General features: G+C 41.1%; 1 protein-coding gene across 1 annotated transcript in view; it reads right to left on the bottom strand.

Annotated features, from left to right (window-relative positions):
* Window positions 1–22345, bottom strand: part of LOC115582602 (voltage-dependent calcium channel subunit alpha-2/delta-2-like) — a 46354-nt gene extending 24009 nt beyond the window's left edge. Inside the window, exons 1-4 of the mRNA XM_030418644.1 lie at window positions 22236–22345; window positions 10406–10487; window positions 5140–5256; window positions 4708–4767 (exon numbers count right to left, since the gene is read on the bottom strand). Of these exons, the coding sequence (XP_030274504.1) occupies window positions 4708–4767; window positions 5140–5256; window positions 10406–10487; window positions 22236–22345 (369 nt within the window). The remainder of the gene's footprint in view (window positions 1–4707; window positions 4768–5139; window positions 5257–10405; window positions 10488–22235) is intronic.
* Window positions 22346–23649: the final 1304 nt, after the last annotated feature.

A 23649-nucleotide genomic window follows, 5' to 3' on the forward strand; every position in this document is an offset into this window, starting at 1 on the left:
CAGTGCTGTCACATTATGAATCAGTAGACAGGCTGTCAGGCTTGAGGAGAGCATCGCCATCTGTTAGTCTCAGTTTTTGAAAAGTCCTAACATACTTTAGAATAAGCGTGACATCTACTCAGGGGCTGCTGTGTTCCTATTTTTGGTCTGCTCTGATTACCAAGTGTTATCTCCAAACAAGGTCTCAGCCTGTATTACTCTTCACGTTAATATGACAAGTCTCTTCCTGTTTGTCTTCTTGCTGTTGGTAATGCATATCTGCCGTCCTCACAGGAGCACAGCTCTGACAACATCGAACCTGTGAGTTTTCCTCCATGTTGACCTCTCCTAAGAGCTCTCCTTCTTTAGACCTGAGCCTGTCAGCAGCGTTTCAATCCTCCAAGTTTAAACATGGAAAAAAAAATGTGTTGCCAAATACACAGATATCGAGTCAGTTTTTGGCAGAGAATGGGAAAGAATGAGGAGCACGCAAAAGAAAGACGGAAAGAAAGGAAGAAAAAAATAAGGATCTTAAGTCAAAAATTTCAAACAATCATTTTTGAGTTGGTTTTTCAAATTGATCCTAGAAAACAGCGGCTCCCTAGCAGGTAGGAAATCAATCAAAAGGGTTTATTGCACGCTTTAGAAAATGGATGACCATTTTTCAGTGAATGGGATAAATCATGCAAAACCGCCCCTGTCTTTGAAAACGACAGAGGGATTCAGTGCCTCAGAGGAGGACATGAGAGGCCACATGAGAGGATGAGGTTAACCCCATTTCATTTTGCCGGGCAAATGAAGCAGACCAAGTGGAAAAGTGGAATGCCGATGTGTGTGGGACTCAACAGAGCTGCACGGCTGAGTGCTCTCAGTCGTCTGTTTCACCCAGCTGAGCACGGAGGGATCTGCTCAGCTGACTGGTGCAAATGTTCTTTCTCAGGTCGTCCTATTTAGAGTCACAGCGCTCGGAGATGTACCCATCTGATTCGAGCTCACATCGCTGGTTAAATATGAAGACACAACCTGTCCACTATGCAAATTTAGACTGTCAGTGTCATGCTTTGACGTTTAGGTTTTTCTTGTTTTATTCTGCAGTTCTCTCCTCGGGTATCATATTTTGCTCTTTACATTGTTCTTTTCCCACCTTTATTTCATCTTCACCTGTGATCCATGTGTTGATCAAACCCTGAGCCTGTGTTTTTCTCTTACTATTTTCAGTTTGTAGGTTCTGTTTCCCCGAAATCAGTCCCGTATGGTCTTCTGTATTCTTTGTCTTCCTGCCTGTGTTCCCTGTGCTTCTTTGGTTTGTACTTTATTTAGTTTTCGTATCTTTTGTACTTTCCTGGATTTGCGCCTGCCTGCTCACTCTGTTTTGTTGCCAACTTTTTTGTTGAGTGCCTTTTGTATTTTGTATTTAGACCCTCAGCTTTGTTATTAAAGCTTGCTTTTTGTTGTTATACCTGCCTACCTCTGAGTCTCACTTTTATTGTGCAACTGTAACGGTCAGTTGATGTTAATCAAATAGATTGTAGTCCTTGGTTTTAGTTTTGTTATTCAGTTCCTGTTTTATGGCAAAAGACACTCTTCCAGTGTCTTGTTTTGCTTTACACTTCCTGTCTTTTCCCAGCCTGTTTTCACAAGGGTATTCATTATTTGTAATCCTCAAGTTCTTGAATTCTTATCAGCTTTGTTGCCTGACCTTTGGTCTCTTTAGCTTTATTTGATCAAAACTTGCTTTTGTTTTGTCAACTTGTCCACGTAACAATTTCACTATGTAAAGAATTCTTTTATCATTATTCTTTAGGCCACATATCTACACTAGATGTATTAATGCCTATTGCTGTCATGGTCCTTGCTTTTAGTTTTGCCATTTCCTGTTTTATGTTGAAAGAGACACCGTATTTGTAATCATTGCTTTACACTTCCTGTCTTTATCTCATCCCATCTGTTCTTTGTGATATCATCAGTTAATCCCTGTGGCTTTGTAATTTGTTTTTGTATTTCTCTTTTCCTCTATTCCTCAATATTATAAGCTGACTTAACTTTAAAAAAGTCAAGAAACCAGTGACCTCAGAATTATCAATTAAAGAAGACTATCAAATAGTCTTATGAGCTTAAAAAGTTTGTGATAACTTAATAATCATTATTCTACTTCACTTAGTAATTTTGAGCTAACTGGTTTCCTCAAACGGTTTTTTATACACTTATTCAGATTTAAGAGTGTATTGTTATGAATAAGTTTAAACATTGAAACTTGTCAAACTGGCTTTCCACTTCCATTACACTTTTTAAATGACTGCCACACTAAACTGTGATACGGGTCAAATCCACTGAATACATGAGAGACATACAAAAAACCAGGCTCTATTTTCCTGAACACAACACCGACATGAATGGAAGCAAAATCTACAGGCACAGACACATATGGACTTAACCAGCAAATTCTTTGCAACGGAGACGCAGGTGGGCGCAAAAGGGAAAAGAGGCTGAATACATTATTAAGAGGAATTCCGAATCAGCAGGTTGAGTCGGATTGAGCTTCAGTTATGAGCTACTTTCATCCCCTTTAAACACAGCAACAGGTGAAACAGAGGCAGAGAGACTGAAGAGAAAGAATTAATCTCAAAACAGAAAAAACAAGCAACCAAAAGTCAGTAGTGCAAACAATTAATACAGGCTAATTAATCAAACTCTGTGGTTCTGCCTATCCCCTGCATATCTGAAAAGCCTAATTTATGTGTTTAAGTCCAATAAACAAAAAGTATATTTACATCAAATCTGTCTTCATTTATCAAATGGAAATATTTTTCTAGTCCGGTGTTTGGAGAAACGTACGAGGCCAGTTACAATTGGTGCCGTATCAAACAATCTAAATATTTAATGAAGGTGTCCCCGCTGTGCCAGCTGTGAGTAGAGTAAGCAGGATATTGGGGAGTGTGATCTTCAGCCGTGGAGTTGGTTCTGAGTAGAAGGAGAAACAAGTGAACATAATCCACTGAAGGCTGGGGGGTGTTTCTGCCTCCGCAATCTGCACTCTCACTCTCTGCCTTTTTATTTATTTTTATCATTTATTTATAACCTCTTGCTGTTGTGCGCCCTGACAGTCTTCTGTGCCCTGAGCTTTTCCCTTCAGGACCCAGCAGCAGCTCTGAGATTATATTTGATTATGGGTCAGGTCAGGTCTTACACAGTATTTTACGGGTCGAGTCTGGTCTAAAATCCAGTCAGAGATAACTGCAGGTAACAGATTATTTCACAAGGTTTGTCGGTACAGTGGTGGGTACAGGTATGCTGGACTTGCGTGTGTGAATTTGGTGCAAGGCATGTTCATGGACATGATTTATTAGTTCTTAAAACACTTTGTGGTGTAACTGACTTTATGTGTATGCTTCCATTATCATTAGCCACATCTGTTAATATTAAAAGAAGGTCAAAAATATTTGGAAAATTAAAAACTGACTTTCATAATCGTATTGACATGACTTAAAACTAGAATACCCTTGCAGAGGCCCAACAGTCCCCTTTAATGCTATTTAATTAAACCTATCCAATATAAAACTCAAAAACTCCCCAACTACAAAACACCTTAACTGCTTAAACATCATTTAAGATAACCAGATCTAAGATCTGTGTTGAATTGTACTCACTCGTAGATACCAGCAACCTATATTGATTTTTTTATCAAGATCCATGCACTATTCCCTACAAAAATGTCAAAAACACATCAACAACAACACACACAAATAGCCCAGTCTTGAAATGTCAAAGAAACTGAAAAAATGTCCTAGATCTGTTTCTTTGTCCAGATCTGCATCAAAGGTTAATGGGGTCTATTCTGGGTTGAGATGGATCCTCCATAAAATTTTCATGGATATCTGTTGAGGGGTTTTTGTGTAATCCTGCTGACAAACCAAAAAATAAAAATAAAAAAGCAAAACAGACATGAGTGAAAACACAATCTCCCTGCTGGAGGTAAAACTATTTTGCCTAGACAGAGCTTTTAATAAAATTTCCAAATGCAGCTGACTCATCTGAAGGACAGTCATGCTACTCCAAATATTTTTTCTGTAAAACTTGGAACCCGTAAAAGTGTTCTGTCAATCTCCAGTTCCTCAGCTGTGGTGTGGCCATAAGAGTGTTTATCCAGAATATTATGATGTCACTGTGAAGTTGACCTTTGACCTTGTGGATATGAAACATATTTGTCTCAACATTTATCCTATTAGACATTTGAATTACATTTCGTCACAATTTTGCATCAGAATTCAGGAGTTATGGCCAAAACCATGTTTTTTGAGGTCACAATGACCTTGATCTTTGACCAACAGAATTTAATGAGTTCATCCTCGAGTCCAAGTGGACGACTGTGCCAAATTTAAAGAAATTCCCTTAAGGCATTCCTGATATATCGCAATATGTGCATACAACCCTGAAAAACATCTAAAACAGCTATCACCAGCGCAGAATCATAAAAACAGACTTTCACCCGAGGAAAACTGCATAATAAATGCAAAAATAGAGCCATTAAGAGTCAAAATGGTGCCACACACAAGCCCATTCAACAATTAAACATTGAAATTAATAACGTAGCAATAAACAGGCTACGCTCTCCAGGATGTATAATTTACAGTGGAAGTTATGAGTTAGATGCTATCTACCGTAAAAAGTAATATTAACCATCACAGCCACTCACATATCATCTAAATTAAAATATCATGTTTCTTTTACCTTTATTCCGTCCTGCCATAGATGCTCTCGCTGAAGCCGCTCTGCTTCACTGGCCAACCTCTAAAAAATGTTGAGAACAGAGAAACATTCACATTAGAGGAGAGGGCAGGATGCAGGATACATGTCAGATTTCTGTGAACAAGGAGGAAGAAGAAAACTGGAACACTGGCGGGTTCCTCTGACACAGACCTGGACTAACAGGCTTTATAAAATAATGTAGCATAATGTACCTTCAGACAGATACAGGAATACTGTCAAATCAAATCAAATCAAATACTTTTCTGTCAATGTTTTATTGTTCAAACTAAAGTAAGAAAAATGAGAGAGATGAGTATGAATATCATATAATGTTAAATGGAACTGGAACTGTAAACTGAAGAAATAAGCCGCAGATGAAACATCACAGTCAGTGTTTCGCGCAGAAATACTCACGTCGAGAGCTTTGCGCTTCTTAGCCAGGAGTTTCTCGATATCTGAAGCAACCTTCTCCACAATCTTCCGAGGCTGATTCCTCACCAGACTAAACCGTCGTCTCTCTTCATTGTATATCTGCACATTTTCAATGGACAAAGTTAAAAACTTAACAGAAATAACAGCTGCACAATCATTCTATTGCGTCTGTTTCTGCTGACCTAATGTCTTGCTATTGACAGAATGCAAACTTCGACATATTTCCTCTGCTGACTTCACATAAATCTGTGTTACCATTGGTGAGGACAGTATCTGTGTGAATAATCACAAAATTGAATATGGAGACAAACATTCACTCAGAGAAACCCTGAAGGCAGACAGACCCTTATAATTCAAAATTCATGAATTTGTAAAAGCAAATCATTTTTCTGTTCAAATACTGAGGACACTGGGGAGAAAAAGTCAAGTGTTGCGTTTGTGTTCAACTCAAATCTAAATATGGATCCTGGCGTGCGGTGTACTCACACACAGTGTCGTTTTTTTGTCTTTGAAAAAAGGTTGTCACTGAAGAAACACACAACAAGTTTCAGACAAAAATGACGCCATGTGGTATTTATTATCTTGGTCAATGAAATAAGACTGACTTATTTAAAGTTATCAACTTAATCTTTAACATCCAAATAAGAGTTCCCTAAAAACAATGTATAGACTCATAAAAAAGTCTCCCAGTCATCACCTGTGAGCCACTGGGAGTGTGGACTTGCTGTCTGCCTGTATTTTATCATTGTCTTTTTATTATCTCAGCATTCAGGACGTTTCCTGGTCATTAAATACAGACGCTTTGGGTTGGTTGTAGACAATGCTATCATCCATCGCTGAAGGCTTACAGTCATCGATTACTTACCCCTCCACTGTTGTAACACTGAGATTTAAAAGGCATCCCCCCATCGGGGAATGCAGAGAACTAATGTTTCCATGCACACTAATGTTACGTCTCCGTGTCCTGTGTATTATTTTCTTATTGAAGTGACATTATGTCACAGTTTGAACTTAAAATGACAGCTTCAAAATCAGTTTGATGGCTCAGTGTCTTGTAATGGTGTCAATGGTGTATCTGTCTCATCCACTCCGTACCCCCATCACTCGTTTTCTGCACTATGTAACTTCATTCATGTAACTGGGATATGTATTTGGTGTTGCACTCAGGAACTGTGCCAATTTCTCCATAATGTTGCTTTAAACCTTCCAGATTGGCAAACCACAGACGTAGATACATAGTTGGCAGCCGTGTTTCAACTTTGTGTCAAACTTCAGAGGTTGAACACAACTATAATACTGACATGTGGTGTGGAGACAAAGACACTTGTGTTGGACACTGAACTGCCTGCTCCCTTCGCCGACGGCGGAGACAGTTCTCTCGGGTGGGTGAGACAGTTGGAGGTCTCTTTTTGATTAGGGAACGACCCTCAATTATCTTTTCCACTTACTGCAACCAACACATCCTGCAATAGTGTGCCTTTAACTTGGAGTGAAAATACACTCAAAGCTCATGACAAGACAGAGACAAAGTTTGAACAATTATGAACCACATTAAAAAATGCTGCAGAGCTGGCCGGTTGGCGGTGAGACATTTGGCTTCATTTCCTTGCTGAAGATTGAGGTTAATTTCCTTTAGCGATGACAATAAATGAGAAGCTTAGAGTCTATTTCAGCAACAAGGCTAGATCTATTTTAATGTATACAGCTGAGTCACAGTCTGCTGTGTGATTCACTCTGAGGAAAGGTAAAATAACTGTTTTCCCCTTTTCATTACATTCTGCTCTGAAGCTTATTGCCAGCTAAACAGACCGGATTCACCCAGATTCTGCTCTTAATGCTCTTCTCCAGAGGACCTGCAGTCAAATTAGACCTTGCATGGAAACACATCACAGTTCAACTTCAGAGGACCTGAAATCTGGCCTCACAAAGTATTCCTTATGATTTCATACACCAGAGACCTTTATGGGTCATTGGGAGACATCCAGGGAATCACGCTGCAGAGACGACACATTTGAATTGCATGCGCCAACGTCTGAGTGACTTTTTCTACATCAAAACTTTACAACTGCATAAAAAACAAAATCAGGTGCTGTAAGAAAGTTTGCTACCTTTTTTTGATTTTGCCTGAAATATCTAAGCACACAAACATCGTCTTCAGCTGTAGCTTATCACACACAGAACCCCAGGTGAGTTCAAGAGGTTTATCATTATCATCAGATATGCAGGGGACAAGATATCCTCAATATCTAGCTATGAGCTGTGGTCTGGTGGGTTTTAGGCCATCAGACTCTCTACCTGGTGAGGAAAGCTGTCGGACCGAAGATGAAAACAAGACAGGCAGTGACCTGGATGAATACATTTGGCCTACCTGTATACATACTGTATGACAGCAGTCTCCTTTAAAATAGACTTCATGAAATGAACCCTTAAGACATCCCTCAAGTTGTGTACTGAGCAGCTGCTTTTTGGCCCACGCCGGCCGCACAGATGGGAGCATGCAGTAATGAACAGGATGTGAACCGTGTGCTGTCTGCAAAGAACTCGGCCCCTTGTGGAATATATTCTGAATAAAGATATACTGCTCACCGTGGATATAATGTAGATAAAATGGACCTTTATCAAACTAGTTTTTAACAGTTTCCAAGGTTAAGAAACAGTAGCTTTCTTTGGAATAAAAAAAAAAACTAACAAAATTAGTTCTTTCTTTGGGATTGAATTAACAAACAGCACCATCAAACACAGTCCTGTCAAACAGCAGGAATTAGGCATTTTTAGTGGTGAAAAGAAAACATGACGAGGAGCCGGGCTGTATCACAGAGGCCATCAAACAAAATGCAAATCTGGCTTTTTATAAGTTGAGAAATCGAAAATGACGTTCAATTGAAATTACATGCATTTTCCTCGACAAGAGAAGATTGCGCTGAGCTCTCCGGGCAGGGTAGAACAATTTCTTTAACAGAGTGTTTCAGGAGCACGGAGGGATTAATGAGGATTGAGTGATCGAGTGAGTCTCACATGAAGGCATTACTGCAGGCTGCAGGCTGACCATCTGCTCTGCCGTGACACAAACAGAGAGGACACGTGCCGCTGCTCTCTGCTGAGGGAACGCCCCCACACTTCTCCACTGAGCAGGGTTCTCTTGCCCCCTACAGATGATCTCTGGTCCTGGTTTACGGCATTTTCCTAATCAGGGACAGCCCCTCATCTCAGACACCCAAACTGTCACTGTTAAATAACACTGACGACTTATTGGACACTACAGGTAAAGGAGATTGGATGTGTATCTGCAGTGTATGGTGCGTGCAGTCAGTGGTTACAACTTTAAGTTTCTTCCACAAACATCAAAACAGCTTAGTTCAGTTTCATTTTAGGGCTACAACCAACAATTCTGTTATCGATTAATATGCAGATTATTTCCCTGATCCCTGAACAGATTCTTCAGGTTAGGGTTGTGAAGCCCAAATCTGATATACTTTCTCTTGTCTTCTGTGACATAAAGTTCCAGTGTTGTCAATATACTACTCTGTAATACTTGCTAGCACACCAAATCTGTGGTTGCTCTTTGCTCAAAACTACAGTGCCCAGCTTCAGCAAATGATTGATCTTTTTTAAAAAAATGTGTTTGTTTTTAAAGTTAAATGTCTTCAGAGGGAAGAAATGGACTTGGGAGATGAGAGTAGGATAAAGGCAGGGAAGATGTAAAGTGTTGAGATGTGTACCAAAACATTGTTAGTTTTAGCCTTTTCATAAGCTTTGTTGACAGTGAGAAAATGCAGAATATACCTAACCTTATCCTTCAAAAATGTCAACACAGACATCTTTAAACAATACCCATGTTTCTTTAGACAACACACTGACCTAATTAGTAACCAACCCAATCAGCAGGAATATTGGCGTGTACGTGTGTTACAATGTACATTTCTGCAAACCATATTGAAACTTCAAACTTATTTAGTTTGCAACTTTACATTCCATTCGATTCAAATTTCAATTTTATGTTATTACAACGCTGTGTTGACGGTCTAGGTATGTTTAGGCAGATAAACCAATTGGTTAGGTTTAGAAAAAGATCATGATGCGGTTTATAATACCTGTTTGGTCACCACAATCCCAGCTGCAGATTTCCCGGCTTCTTGTCAAAGATATCCACTTTTCGTCACCATAAACACAGTTGGAAATTGGCCCGACGTCTTATTAGAAATATCCATTGATTTCACACTTACAAATGTTGAAGGCAGTCTCGCACTGCGATCTCTGGTTTGACAGCTTTCTTGCCTAGAACTCCACCACCATCCCTTCTACCTCGGGATATGGAAGTCAGATCATAAACATGTAACGTAAACGTGATATGACATGTAGTCTTGAGATGTAACCTATGATACATCACAAATGTAAATGTTATTTATGGTTCACAAAAACATTAACTGCCAACATTTCATCCTGTCGGCTCATCTGTGGTGACAGTTTTCACAGAAGCCACCTTTTTACAGACGAGATGTTCAAAATCCGAGCTATCTTTCCTTTTAAATGAAACCAAGCTTCTCATCTATACTTTGTGTCAGTTAGACACCAGCTTACGGTAGAGAACCATGAGTCAGATTAATGTGTGCAATATAAAAATGCATCAAGATGCATCTGATGAAACATACATGACTACGACGTAATGTATTCATGAAGGTGAACTGCTCCACTAGCAGGAAAATAACGCAGTTGCTCCATGATCAGGTTATGAAAGATTTTGAATTAGTATTCATGCATGTAGGAGTTATTAAGCTCATGACTTCATGAAACATAGATATTCTAAATCAGACCGCTGTGGGCGTGTGTTCAGGCATCTCCCTCGCCTGAATCGTGCCATGTGTGCAAGATTGATAATTATTGCAAACAGTACTCAAAGTGCCAGCATGATTTGGCTTTGGCATCTTAAAAGCTGAGCATACATGATGGAAACTGACGAAAATGAATGCTACTACAAAGAGTTTTATGTCTCTCCTGGGAAAGCTACAGCGTTGTGTTATTGGCCGTTCCCCCCAAAAATTGAGAAGCAAAGAGGTTCATGCAACGCAGACTCTCATTGTTTCATGTTTCAGGCACCTCCTTTTCTTTGGCTCTGAAACTTAATAGATTCACGGCTCCTTTTTTTTTTTGCACACTGACCTCTCTGCCGGGTGCACTTCTTATTGAGTTAATGCAGCACTGTGATGAGTAAGAACCTGTGTATACGATAAAAAGAGAGCTACACACTCACCCCTTTCAACTGCTGAGCTCCAGTGATGTGCTGAAAGACTCTGTCAATCTCCTGCTCGATGCGCCTGGCCCAGTGCATTATCCTGCGGATAGACATCACAGGCTGACTGTCACACAACGGCAAACAAATGGAAACGATATGTGTGTGTGTATGTGTGTGTGTGTGTGTGTGTGTGAGAGAGAGAGAGAGAGAGAGAGAGAGAGAGAGAGAGAGAGAAACAGAGAAAGAGAGAAAGAGTATTTCAAAGAAGTAAGCAGTGGTGTTGCAGCAATAGTCAGAGCTGTTACATGTGCATCGATTAAAACGTGCTTCAATTAAAAAATCACATCATCTTCAAAAAGAGATTAATCTGAAAATTAGAGCAATTCTTGTGTATAGATAAATTAAACTGATGTGGTTAAAAGATAAAAAAAAATAATAAAAGGTTTGGTCCAGATTGTGACCAAAACGATAAAGGAGATAAAAGATAAAACACAACTCATATCAGTGCAGCTCTTTGCTACTCTATCAACAAAATCATTACAAGAAAAGACATCTGCAGTCGTCCTTTTACCACCGATCACACCAATTCAACATTTTCTCATCAACTCTGACTGACAAGACGAATAGAAAAGAAGCTTTTTCAACAATTGCATCCTTCACCTAGGTTGAGCGTCAGGCCGCTGAACGTCAGTTATGCTACCTAATCAGCTTCGTTGACAGATCGTCATAATCCCGTGCAAGGATATTTGCCAAAGCAAAGAAAATCACACAATTTGCTACATCATTACATAAAAAGCACATAAATAGCTTTTAAAACCTGCTGCGATGGCCAGGATCACTTGATGCAACTGGCGTTTCTTGCAATGTCCTAAAAATAGAGTGCATAATGAGCCAGGGTAAACAAAACAAACCCAAAATCCGGCGGGGAGGAGGTGCACATGAGGCTCTGTAGGGGAGTAATACACTAGATATTTATTCTATACTCACAATGGAAGTCATATATCACCCTGTTGATTTTGTTTGTGTTCTGCAAATTTCTTTACATTGTGCTGGATAAAACAAACACCATCAAAACGCTGTAATTTCCAGTAAAGACAAAAGCACACAAGAAAATGATCAACACGAGATGTGTTTGTTTTAGAAGAGAGTCTGATACAAATGCATCTAAATCAGTGAAGGAAACATTGTTGATAAAGACAACTACAACAACTGAACCAGATGATGGAGGACTGTCAGCACCAACACAAGATGTTTTTAGAAAAAAGGAAAGCTTTCAGAGGTTTGGGTAGCTGGCTGCTTCGTGGTCAAGCGTCTAACAGCATCAGCATTCCTACCGATATCTCAAATGTTCGAACTCCGACACAGAAAATCACTCCCACCATCCAAACACCAGCGCTGTGTGAGCACATGTGGTTCCAGCAGCTAATTCCCTCCCAGCCCACACAGGCATCACAAGAAGAGGAAGAAGAAGCCTTGTTCAATATGGAAGCAAAACTGGACTAAATAGTATTGCCATATCTGAATGTGTGAAAACATTTTGTACGAATACATTCAAACGTGTGAACGTGTAAAAATGTTCTGATCAAAACGAATCCAATTGCTCGAATTAGGCCATCTGAGAGAAAACTGAAGAAATAGATTGAATCATCTAATGTTTGAATCTGTGTGAAGGAGTTGATGTGCATGATGTTATGTGAACAAATGAAAAAAACAACTCAGAACACAGAACGCCACAGCCCAAGTTTATAGCTACAGATTAAATCTACAGACAAAAATTTTACCTACAGGTACAAGAACATTTGACATGTCATCCTGAACATTAAGGATGGGGTATTAATTCACTGTCCAATAACAGACCCACAGTGTCGAGCCTTTGTGGCAGTCTTCTTTTTTCCAGCAGTTTGCTCAGTGGTGGATCGCCTGCCGTCGGGCCCATTCAATCAAATCAGATCATTTATCTGTCAAATCTGGTTATTGAGTTAACTGGAATAACTGTGGAGACAAAGGCCAGATCCTGTTTCCAAGTTTTATCCCTACCACTTGTCTTAGAGCGAACCCCTTGACCCCAGTGCTCCTCCTGATATCAGAGGAGCGGGGCCAAGTGACTTTAGTTGAATTTCAGGTGCCATATGCCATCAGAGAGGAAGATGTGGCATTGAAATACATGAAAACATAGGACTGTCGTGCACAAGTCAGCTGCAACAATGTAACATCAGTGAGCTAGGTAGTTACCTACAGAGACATCAGCAAATGATTTATGCTTTTAATATAGAAAAGGAACATAATACATTGAAAAGACATGCAATTCTAACACTTCACCATGCCCCTCTATCCAAACAAGGATGTGGAAACATTACCCCAAGATTGGAACGTGCAAAATGTAGGGGAAATTTGAGTCTACAGGACAGGAGGTGGAAAAATCAAGTTGAGCTCCTGAATCTGACATTAGGAGGTGATTGGCCGCCTGCCTGTTTTTAGCTTATCGTGTTAATATAGTTTAGATCGCTGTGAAGAGATCATTCTTCCCCATAATGGTTTTAAGACATGGCAAGAGAGGCGATGTCAGTGTTATGATGCTCAACAATAACGGGAACAGACTGATATTCAGTTGATATCGTTGCAGGAAGTTAGCAATAAGAGGTCCATCTGATTCCCCTGTGTGTCATGTAACATTACAATAAATGATGTGTGTTACATTAGCAAATCTCCAAAGAAGAATGCCATGCCGCGTTTTAACATTCATTCACTGTCATCTAATGTGATGGTTTGGTAGCGTAATATGATTTATCGGCAACATGAAGAATGGCAAGGAAAGCAATAAAGCTGGCGATGGAGTAGGAAGGCAGTGAGAGCACTCTAATGAAGGATTTCCGGACATTATGCCAAATACCAGCGCGGCATTATCTAGATATATAACAGCCATAGTTATGTGATGTTTGAAAAACCACCCCGTTCCATAAATCTGCTGCATCCAGTGAAGACAGAAATATGCGGCAATAGACTGAAGATTCAATTCCATCAAGAAAATGTTAATCATGTTCCGAAACAGTGCTGCGATCCATGCTGCTGCTGGATAACACGCTTTCAGGGTTCATACTTGACTTTGCCAGTGACCATGCCTCAGGTGATGATGGCTCGTTCTGTCAGTGATCACTGGTTACACACAGCCTGAGGTCAGACGGTAATGAGACGAACAGCAGATGGGAGGTTTGTGTCGAGGCGCGAAAATGTTTACTAATGTGTTGATTAATTTGGTTCTCTGCACTGAATTATTTATGATTAAAACACGATATTAAAGCAAACAAGACATCATCGTTTCATGTTTCCTGTCAACACTTTTCAGGTATCCCGTGCATCTGATATTAGATGATTAATGGTGTGTGCACACTTTTCCCCTGACGCAACTCGGTAGCATCATTCATTAGCTCCCTGCCTCGTACTGTAAAGTGCCGATGCATCCTCATACCTAAATGACAAAACAACATGATTAATGTTTCAAAACGGTTACAGTTTGGTCAGGTTTAAAATCCTAATAATAATTTGGGTTATGTAAGTTGAAATAAGTCATTGTTGATTTGGGTTTCACATAGGACATGAACGGTGGTCTCCTGGTTCAAAATCTGCAGGCCGTTGACCCATCCGGCCACTGTGACTAAAATGAAGCTTAGCGTTAATTCATGCAGTGCAGTGAAGTCAGATGGCCCAGCTGCATCCAGCTGACACCCGCCAACTGGATCAGTGTTAACCAATTGGACGTGAGACGGTCCATGTAAGTACAGCTTCCTTCTCATTCACATCCTTTCCAATCAAATGCTGCCACACACTTCCGCTGCTGGCAATCTCGCCGCCGCCACCTCAGCCTCCACCTTGTTTAGTACAGGGTCGCATCAGGGGTCAAGGTTAAAAAATGAATACTGCATGTATTGCCATGCTAAGTGCACACCCACGCTGTTTTGGCTTAACATGCTGCTGGGTCAATTCAGGGAGCATATAAGAACGACCGCCATCAGCAACAAGCACCACTGTATTTCCATTTGTTGCAATGAATGGTTAATCCTATGACGAGTGTTCCTGACTGAAACAAGGTCCGTGGTCAACACTAACCTAAGATGGCTTCACGTCTTGTTGTAAAACATAAATTACGTCAGTAATAACCCCAAATTTGAATGAAAAAGCACTAACTAGCTTTTAAACGACAGCTGCTAACAAGTGGCTAAATGTTACTACAGAAGCTGTCGAGGACAATAAATGCCAACGCACCACCTTTACAGTAGGGGTGTGCCAAAATATCGATACTATGATATATCGCGATATTTCGTCTTGAGGTACGTTATAGATACACTGGTGCCAAATATCGATATTTAAAAATGTAAAAAAAATAAATAAATAAAAATATATATATATATATATATATATATATTTTTTTTTTTGGCCCACCACCACCACCCCTTTTCGGAGGACAGATTTATCTTTATTCAAACATAGGTATACAACCAAATAAAATTTAAAAAATGGTTTAAGTAGCTTTGAAACCCACATATATAGATTCACATTCATGTGAAATTGATTGACAATGTTTTGTAATTCCTGTGAAATGGATTCAGTGCAGTCAATAAATTCTGAATTTCTTCAGTGACACAGATATCGTGATGTATCGTGGATGAAATTTCTTGCAATATGTCGATTATCGCAGAATCGCTGTATCGTGATATTATCGTTATCGAGGGCAAAATATTGTGATGGTATTGTATCGCGAGGTACCTGGTGATACCCAGCCCTACAATTAATTCAATGGTTGTATTGTTGTATTCACTCACAAGATGTCACCAAAATCACACTGTCCCTTTTAAAATCTTTCAGAAAATGATGTAAGTGTATCGAATCGTATCATTGGCTGAATATCGTGATATATATCATATCGTGAGCTGAATTTCGTGTATCGTATCGTGAGATTAGTTTATCGCTACAGCCCTACTTTACAGCTGGACTATTCTCACTCTAGACACAGACTGATCAATTTAATGAAAAGTCAAAATTGGACTTCTTACTTGTAAGCTCGAGATCTGCCCCAATTACCGCCGGAACAGTTTTCTGATGTCAAACAACAATGATAGGGCTAGAATGTATTTGTGTTATCATCTATTTATGGTAAATGGTCTGCATTTTTATAGCAGGAACACTCGCTTTTCCAGTCTAACGACCGCTGTACAATACATGCCACATTCACCCATTCACACACACATTCATACACTGATGACGGAGGCTGCCATGCAAGGCACCAACTGCTCATCAGTATCTTCAGTATCAGTTCAGTTCAGTGTCTTGCTCAAGGACACTTCAACATGCAACTAGAGGGAGCCAGGATTCGAACTAGTGACCTTCCGATCACTAGACGACCCGCTCTACCCACTGAGCCACAGCCGCCCCATATTTAGATATGGTTGTATAAGAAAGTATAGAGGCGTCTTTTATCTCATGCGTCATTTTCCCTCCTCTGTTTCGTTTATATATGCGAGGATGCCGCACAGCTAACGGTTCAGATGTGTGCGCACTTGCCCACATTTTGTAATGGTCAGCCAAGTTTTATGTTAACGTTTGCTGACGTGCACCTGGAAGGCTTGGAGGCCAGATTTGGACATTTGAACATGAAGCAAAAGTCTGGCTATATATGAACCTACTGTATGCATCTGCCATGATCTCCTCCCTGCATCACATGACTTTGTCCTTTGCTCATGTCACATTCCAAGGGCCATTAGAACAACCCCAGTGGGATTTCTTTTCATTACAGCACGGACAAGAAACACTAAACACACAGTGTCAGCAACACAACATATGAAGTATGTGCTCTGCATGTCTTCTTCTAAAATGTGGTCTTAGTGATTAACAGCATAATCTCATCCCAAACTGCAATTTTCAAAGCAGCACACACAATCCTACACCACCCATCAGAACAAAGAGCAGCATCCTGCAGCACAAGAGCTGGTGTCTTTCATATTCAGTGTATCAATGCGTGTGCAGTCTACTAGCCACGGGGAACAGAATCACTTAGGATGAAGAATACGCTTTAAAAGACTAAAGATTGTGGTAAATACTACAGCATTTATGTTATAGACTCCCTGTGTGCCTGGTCTTTGCCGTCTTACTCTCAAGAGAGCCTGAGGATCACTGAATGAGAGTGCCCTCAATGAAGATCACTTCACTTCACTGGTTCAGCCTTCATTCACTGACTGAATATGTGATCCGCTGTTCAACCAGACCAAATGGCTTAGAGGAGAATTTCTGCACCCTGAAACACTCTGCCTAAATTAGTTAGAACCAGGAAATAAATCTTACTACCCAGAAAATCGTCTTGAATCCTGTAAGTGCCCGGAGAGTCGATTCATTGTCAGTCAGACAGCTCCCAGCAGAGTTACGAGACAACATCACAGATTAAAGTCTTGTTAGGCTCGTTTCTAGTGTTGGAGGAGCCACAAATGTTTGACTCAATGGCTCAGAATCACAGAAACACACATTTCAAACAATGAGGAGCCATTATCTGAATATCCTTTGTCTCCTCAGTTTCGATTTTATTATGATCTGAACATAGGTGACTGTCCTCGGTCACAATTCGCTTCTTCTGACAGAAATGTTCCTCTGGGCTGCCAATTAAGATATAAACACTTGATTTTTTCAGCAGCATCAAAACTATCACTCTAAAGGCCCATTTAAGATGTGATAGAGTGCCTGACAAAGTGTCCTCAACAAGCAAGGCGCTATTTAAAAGTGAAAATTATTTTCAGCTCCAGGCAGTTGAGGCCGCAGCAGAAAAAGGAGCAGCAGCTATTGACAACTGTGAAAGTGGAAATGATCAGAAAAAGATGTATTTTTGATAAACCCACATTGACAAACACATTCTGGTTGTCAGTAGGATTCATTTTCTACTGATTTGCCAGAGGCCAGCGTGTTAATGTGATTACTGCAGCCCTGAAGCCAAGACCAGTGTGTCTGATCAAATAAAAATGTTTATGAAAATAAATGACTGAGCTGTTCTTTCGGGCTACAGAACAGAGCAATGGTGACTCAGCATCTTGTGATTCTCACACCATACTTATTTAGCAGAAATAGAACATTTAAACCAGACTAACACGTACAATCTTGGGATTATTCTCCAGGTCTAAATCAGCCTAACTTTGTGTATTTTGTTACATTTTAAATACTGTCAGCGGTATGGTTTTGGGCAATTATCCAACTAATATGCTATGTTTGTTAACAATCATGATGGTGATATATTTTGATGACGCTTTGCGTTCTACCTCACGGCACGGATCCAAGCAGACAACACAATCCTCTTATCCTCTGTGCTTTTTTATGTGTTTCTTGAATATATTTGTCCATTCGTAAATGGGTCAATTGCAGCACTAGGTAGAGACATAGTAAACTAAGAATTAAACTAAAAAAGTTGTTTATTTCTGCATATGACAATAAAGCCTTTGAATCCCACAAACTATCCTGGGAACCAGACGGACTGTGAGCTCGTGTTTCATTTGCTCTGGAAGCTGTCAGTTTACAAACAAACATGGAGGAGAGCGAAAGCGATACACAAAAACCCAATTGCCAGAATCAATGTTGGCAATTTGTCTTTCACAAGTATGTTGAGACCTACATTTCTTCATGTTGCCACTTGAGTTTCTCTAGGTTCAGTTTTCTCCTTTATGTTGTGAAAACATGACCTCATGATCTTGTGAAACTTTTACTATAACATTGTTTTTGGGAAACTCCTGCAGAGTATACCTTTAAGATAAACAATGAATTTAGTATTCACGAGGAGTTCCCATGAATTGAATTGAATTGAATTACCAAACCATTATTTTTTTAAATAGAATCCGATTCAATAGAATCACTGAACATACGTAAAAGACTCGAGTCGCAAGCTTGTTGCATCACAGCTTAATTCAAAAACGCTTCTGTAAAGCGTTGTAAAAACCCTACAGTGTGAATAAATCAGGTTTGTTCTACGACTGCGGCTCACAGACCTGCAGCAAAGCTTCAGCTGCGTGAGTCAGTGTAGCTGAAGCGCAATCCAAAGTTTTTTACTGCATGCTCCATTTCGTCTCCTCCCAAGCCCTGTGGGACGTCAGAGGACTCTGTATCGCAGTGCTGTGATGAGGCGGCTGAGCAGCACAGCGCGCTCGTGCCTCTTCTCCGTTACCTGCTATACTCACACACCCCTGGGAGGAGAGCGAGAGAGGCAGTATGTGATGTGACCCATATTCACTTACAGCAGAGAGAGCGGGAGGGTGAGAGGGTGGAGCAGCAGAGCGGGAGGTAGAGGAGACATTTACAGCTCCATATATGTATGTGCTACGTCTTTCTGTCTATGTGCAGCATCTATTTAGTTAAAATTACAGTTACAACTTAAACATGTTTAGGAGGAAAGACATACTGTCTGAATTACATTTTTAGACATCCGGAAGGGATGAACCTGTCTGTCGGTGGGTCCGGCACTTTCTGTTCAGGCTGAAATAACTCAACAACCACTGGACGGATTGTCACACAAACTCGTGATCCCCAGAGGATGAATCCTCATGACTTCGGCAATCCTCTGACTTTTCCTCTGTAGGGCCGCCATGAGGTTTATGTTTGTAACAGGGCCGCACAATTAATAGGAATATAATCGGTGTAGTATCCAAATGGAAAGAAGCTGCAATGATTTGATAGAGTTGGTCAAATGTGTGAGTAACAGCATAATAATCAAGTGCTGTATTGCTGCAGAGTCGGTGCAGATGCCACCACATGTCATGTCATCGTGATTTTGACAGTGAAATAAAAATAGTGATAGTACATTATTGTACATTAATATCTTTCAAAATAATAGCAATCAAATTAACCATATCATTAAGACTTAGTTTGTGGTTTTAAATGAAATGTCCAAGCAACTGCTGGAAGGACTGTCATGACTTTGGCTCAGACACTAATGTCCCTCTCAGGATGAACTATAATTACCTAATTTTCCAGTAAACACCTGCAAAACCAGTGACATTCCCATAGGCCTCGGTTGTGCTCTGTGCTCGGAGGAAATTACCGAATGTTGGCATGCTTCTCACAGTAAACAAACACAGTGGACACGGTACACATTATATCTACTCGACATCAGCATGTTAGCAGAGGACGGCGTTAGGATACGGTTCAAACAAGACCCAACACAAATCTTGGAGGAGCGGATGGTTTTTACTTTTCGTTCCGTGGATTAAGCCAAGTGCTAACAAGAATAGAAGATCAAGCAGGTCGAACACTGTTTTTAGTTTCTCAATTTTCACTGAGAGAAAAATGTATCTTGAATGTTACTGTGCCCTAAAACATAAATTCCCTTCGTTATTACAGGCATGTACGCATCTCTTTATGATTGCTACACAGTAAAATAACATGTTTTCCCTGCGAGACAAGAGAAGGCACAAAATCAATGTTGTGCAGGCGGGAATAGTCAGAATGTTTGTGAATGCCAGCGGAGGTGTAGAAGCGCTACAAGTTAGCATTTAGCTCAAAGCTCAGCTGTAGGGTCTCATGGAGCCATTAGCACAGCTGAAGACTCTTACAGTCTTGTTAGGAAATGACAGCAAACAACAAGATCAGTCGTTTAGCTCCACTGTGAAGCAAAAATTTCAAGTTGTGAGGATAAGCTGCTCCTCTTTTGTCCAAATTACTGTTAATTGATCACATCTGGGTTTTGGTCTGTTGGTCAAACAACACAAGACATTAGAAAAGGTTTTTTTCTCTTTCTTTTGGCTGTTTCCCGCCAAAATAGTTAAGCCAGTGACTCTAGCAAAACGTCAACAACAAAAACAAACAGAAAAACAGATTGAATTAAATGGAACATTGAACCTGAACCTGGCGTTTCCTTTCGTGTGTGTTGCTCTCGAGCTACTGCAGCTACCTCCGTAAAACACTTCTCAAACTCAAGGACGCAAAAGACACAAGGCTCTCCCGCTACGCTGATTGAGAACTCCAGAGCATGACAGATTTTTTTCGACAAGACTCGCCGGTTTTCTTCTCTCCTCCCCTGTTAAAACTTCACACGCTTTGCCCTCTACATGTCAATGCTAGAATACACTTAAAGGGCTGCTGCTTGAGAACCACAAGAATGACCGAATTTAACTGAAAAAAAGATGGATCGATCAGTAATGAAAATAATGATGAGCAGAGCCCTTGATCCGTGATCTCTTCCCATTCTGAACCAAGTAGTTGGGTTGCTTTGACCCAAAAACATGAGTAAAGTCGTGCTCTGCAAAGTCTTTCTGATGTCACACTTCCTGGATTGGAAAAACAACATTGCCAGTGAATGATTTCAAGCAGGAATTACATTTCTTCCAGAGCGTAGTTAGAGAGCAAATTAGTAGCAGAGACACTATGTGGAGAGAACTTTGTTGTCTATCTATCCATCTATCTATCTATCTGCAGAAACAGAAGCAAGAGGCAGACAGAAGGGGCGGGAGTGAATAAAAGGGCGAAGGGATATAAATCCTCACTGCTGCAGTATTAATTCTTAATTGGAATGAGATGCTGTTCTTCAGCGTAGCGATTCTGCTTCATTTAGCTTACATGAAGAGACCCAGGGCAGAGGGCTATGTAGCTGTTTTGGAGCACTCAGCAGAAAAATAAGGAGGAGGAGGAGGAGGAGGAGGAGAAAGCCGCGGCTCTACCCTACTTGATATAACCCAATTCATCATAAAACACACACATACACACACGCCCCTGATTTATAGACCTCCTTCCTAATTGGTAAATACACCTCGGATCTCCAGTAGCGATTGGCCAGAGAGCCCCTAGCTGTGCGCCCCGAAGATGAGTGGACCATCTGGCCTTGTTCCTCCCTCCAGAGCAGCCTGATTGCAGAGCCTGGAGGTGGGCCCAGATAACTGGAGTCTCAAGTCATGTGCCAGCTGTACTAAACAGGGGACGGGTTAAAGGTTGAGGAATTAAGAGTGAACGCACGGGATTGATTTAAATGGAGAGAAAGTGTTCATTAAGACACGGCTCTCTCAGCAGGGTTTCCAGCAAAAGCAACACCTTTCTTCTTCATCCATGCAACATCCTACAAACTACCACGTACCATAGGCTGTTACTGAACGAGGCTGCTCGAGAGGGTTTCACCAAACAGAGCAATGTGTTGCTCTTTACTTGACAGCCTGCATGGAAAAATCTAGCAGTGGCGCACAAGAATAGCAGGGGGGATCGCTGGGGGGAGGAAAAAAAAAGAGCCCTTTTTCCAGTTTTACAACCACTGCACAGACTTACTGCTTTACTTTAAAGTGTCACATCTCTCCATCCATCTCATTATTTTTTTATGCCTTCAAAGTTATTTTTGCATATTACTCTTTCAAGCCTCCGAGGGGGTTTTTCATTCCCACCTCTCCATCACATCTGTTGTTGCTGCTGATGATGTGTGTATCCATCTGCATTATTTCCTCATGTGGATGAAAAAAACAAAACAAAAAAACCCCAAAACATTTTGATAGAAATACATTATACAGCTGTCTGTTTTCAGATGTTCAAAGGCTTCATTGATGTCCAAATACTGCACGTTTGTACTTGATGGTTAAAAGAAAACACATAAAATCACGAGATCCAGTGAATTGTGACTATAAATCCCTGTTAATGCTGTGAGCAGCTCCCAACCTGATACAGTGGATGACACCTCAGCTCTGAAACACGCAGCCTTTACATCGATGCCATCGAACAACACTGTCGCAAATTACATAACAGCGGCGAATGAAGCAGGATGACAGAAAGTCCCTCCTGAGTGGACGAGCCCCGAAGTTGTCTCCCATCGCAGCCACCCCAGCTCGTGTTTCTCAATCGCTCCGTTACTTACGTGTACTGCTGGGGGAAGGTGAGCCCCGCCGCTCCAGGCCACGATGCGCTGAAGATAATCTGGATAGATACCAAGCAGACGATGCTGCAAGACCTTTTGCCTATCGCCATTTTCCATTAACAAGTCTCGTCACGGGCTTTTTTTTCGGTGCGTGAATGTAGCGCTCCGGACGGTCTCCAGGGTGTAAAAAAAAAAAAAAAAAAAAGCCGAGGCTGGTGTGTGTGTGTGCGTGCGTGTGTGTGTGTGTGTGTGTGCGTGTGTGTGTGTGTGTGTGTGTGTGGACGTCCGGCTTCAGTTTCCCGACGAGTTCATGTCGGTGTGTGCCGTCAAGTGGACGCGGAGGAGGCAGGCATTGGCCGTGGAGGCATCGCGGACGCTGGGAGATGCACTAATGCAGCTGCCAAGACACTGCAGAGTCTCTCCTCCTGCTCCCACATACACCGACACCAACAGCACCACCACCACACAGGCCGGCGCGTCCACGACAGCCCTCTCTCTCTCTCACTCTCTCTCTCTCATCCGCCAGGCGCGTTCACGTCACCAGGCAACAGAGGAGCAGCAGAAGCATCCAGTTTGGCTTTATTTATCTTCGCAGAGCCACGTGAGATTTTGTCACCGCCATACATTTCGTTTTCATGCTCTCATGGTCTACAGCGGGTTCAGGAGGATGCAACAAGAGGGTCCCTGAATGCAACATGATGAAGAAAACTGTTGATTTGATGTTCTGCTCATGTTCAGGCTCACAATTTTATTTTGGGTTACTAGTAGTAAAAGGTTGAATGGATTGATGTGATGAATTAATGAAATACTCTGTTTTAGCTCCTGTCTCTTTAAGGCCCCTCCTTCCGAATTACCCGGTCTGCTCTGATTGGTCAGCTTGCACACGCCTGAGCCAGCACCTTTAACGACAACCGAGCAGCTGCCAAGCCCCAAGGAAGAGCGCAGGGTTATGAAGCTTGTTTTCGTAGTGGCTAAACAATGTTATCACATCGTCACGTGATGCAGTGCAGCCCAAAAAGACATTTTCCCATAAGCTTAAAGAAGCGCCTGTAAAACAGTGGATACATTTTTGGGAGCGTCACAAAGTGACTTTTTTCACTATCAGAATATGAGCCATTCATTCAGATAACATTTGGAAAGTCTAGAAGAGGCACACAATTCAATTATTTTATTCCTATACAAGTTAGCCAGGCGCTAAACCGGAAGTTAGCCGGCTCAGTCGGCAGAAGTCTCTGGTACACGTGCTCTATGGGCCGCACAACAGGGAAGATCTGGGTATTTACATACCTGGGATGTCAAGAATTGTTGGCTTCCAAACGCCACTGGGCAGCTTTTATAGGAATGAACGGGGCTCCACCTCCAATGCTGTGTCCAGGTTATTAGAAATCCTTATTACATCCTTTAAAGCTGTGCC

The sequence above is a fragment of the Sparus aurata genome, chromosome 6 (genome assembly GCF_900880675.1).
Source record: "Sparus aurata chromosome 6, fSpaAur1.1, whole genome shotgun sequence".
NCBI lineage: Eukaryota > Metazoa > Chordata > Actinopteri > Spariformes > Sparidae > Sparus > Sparus aurata.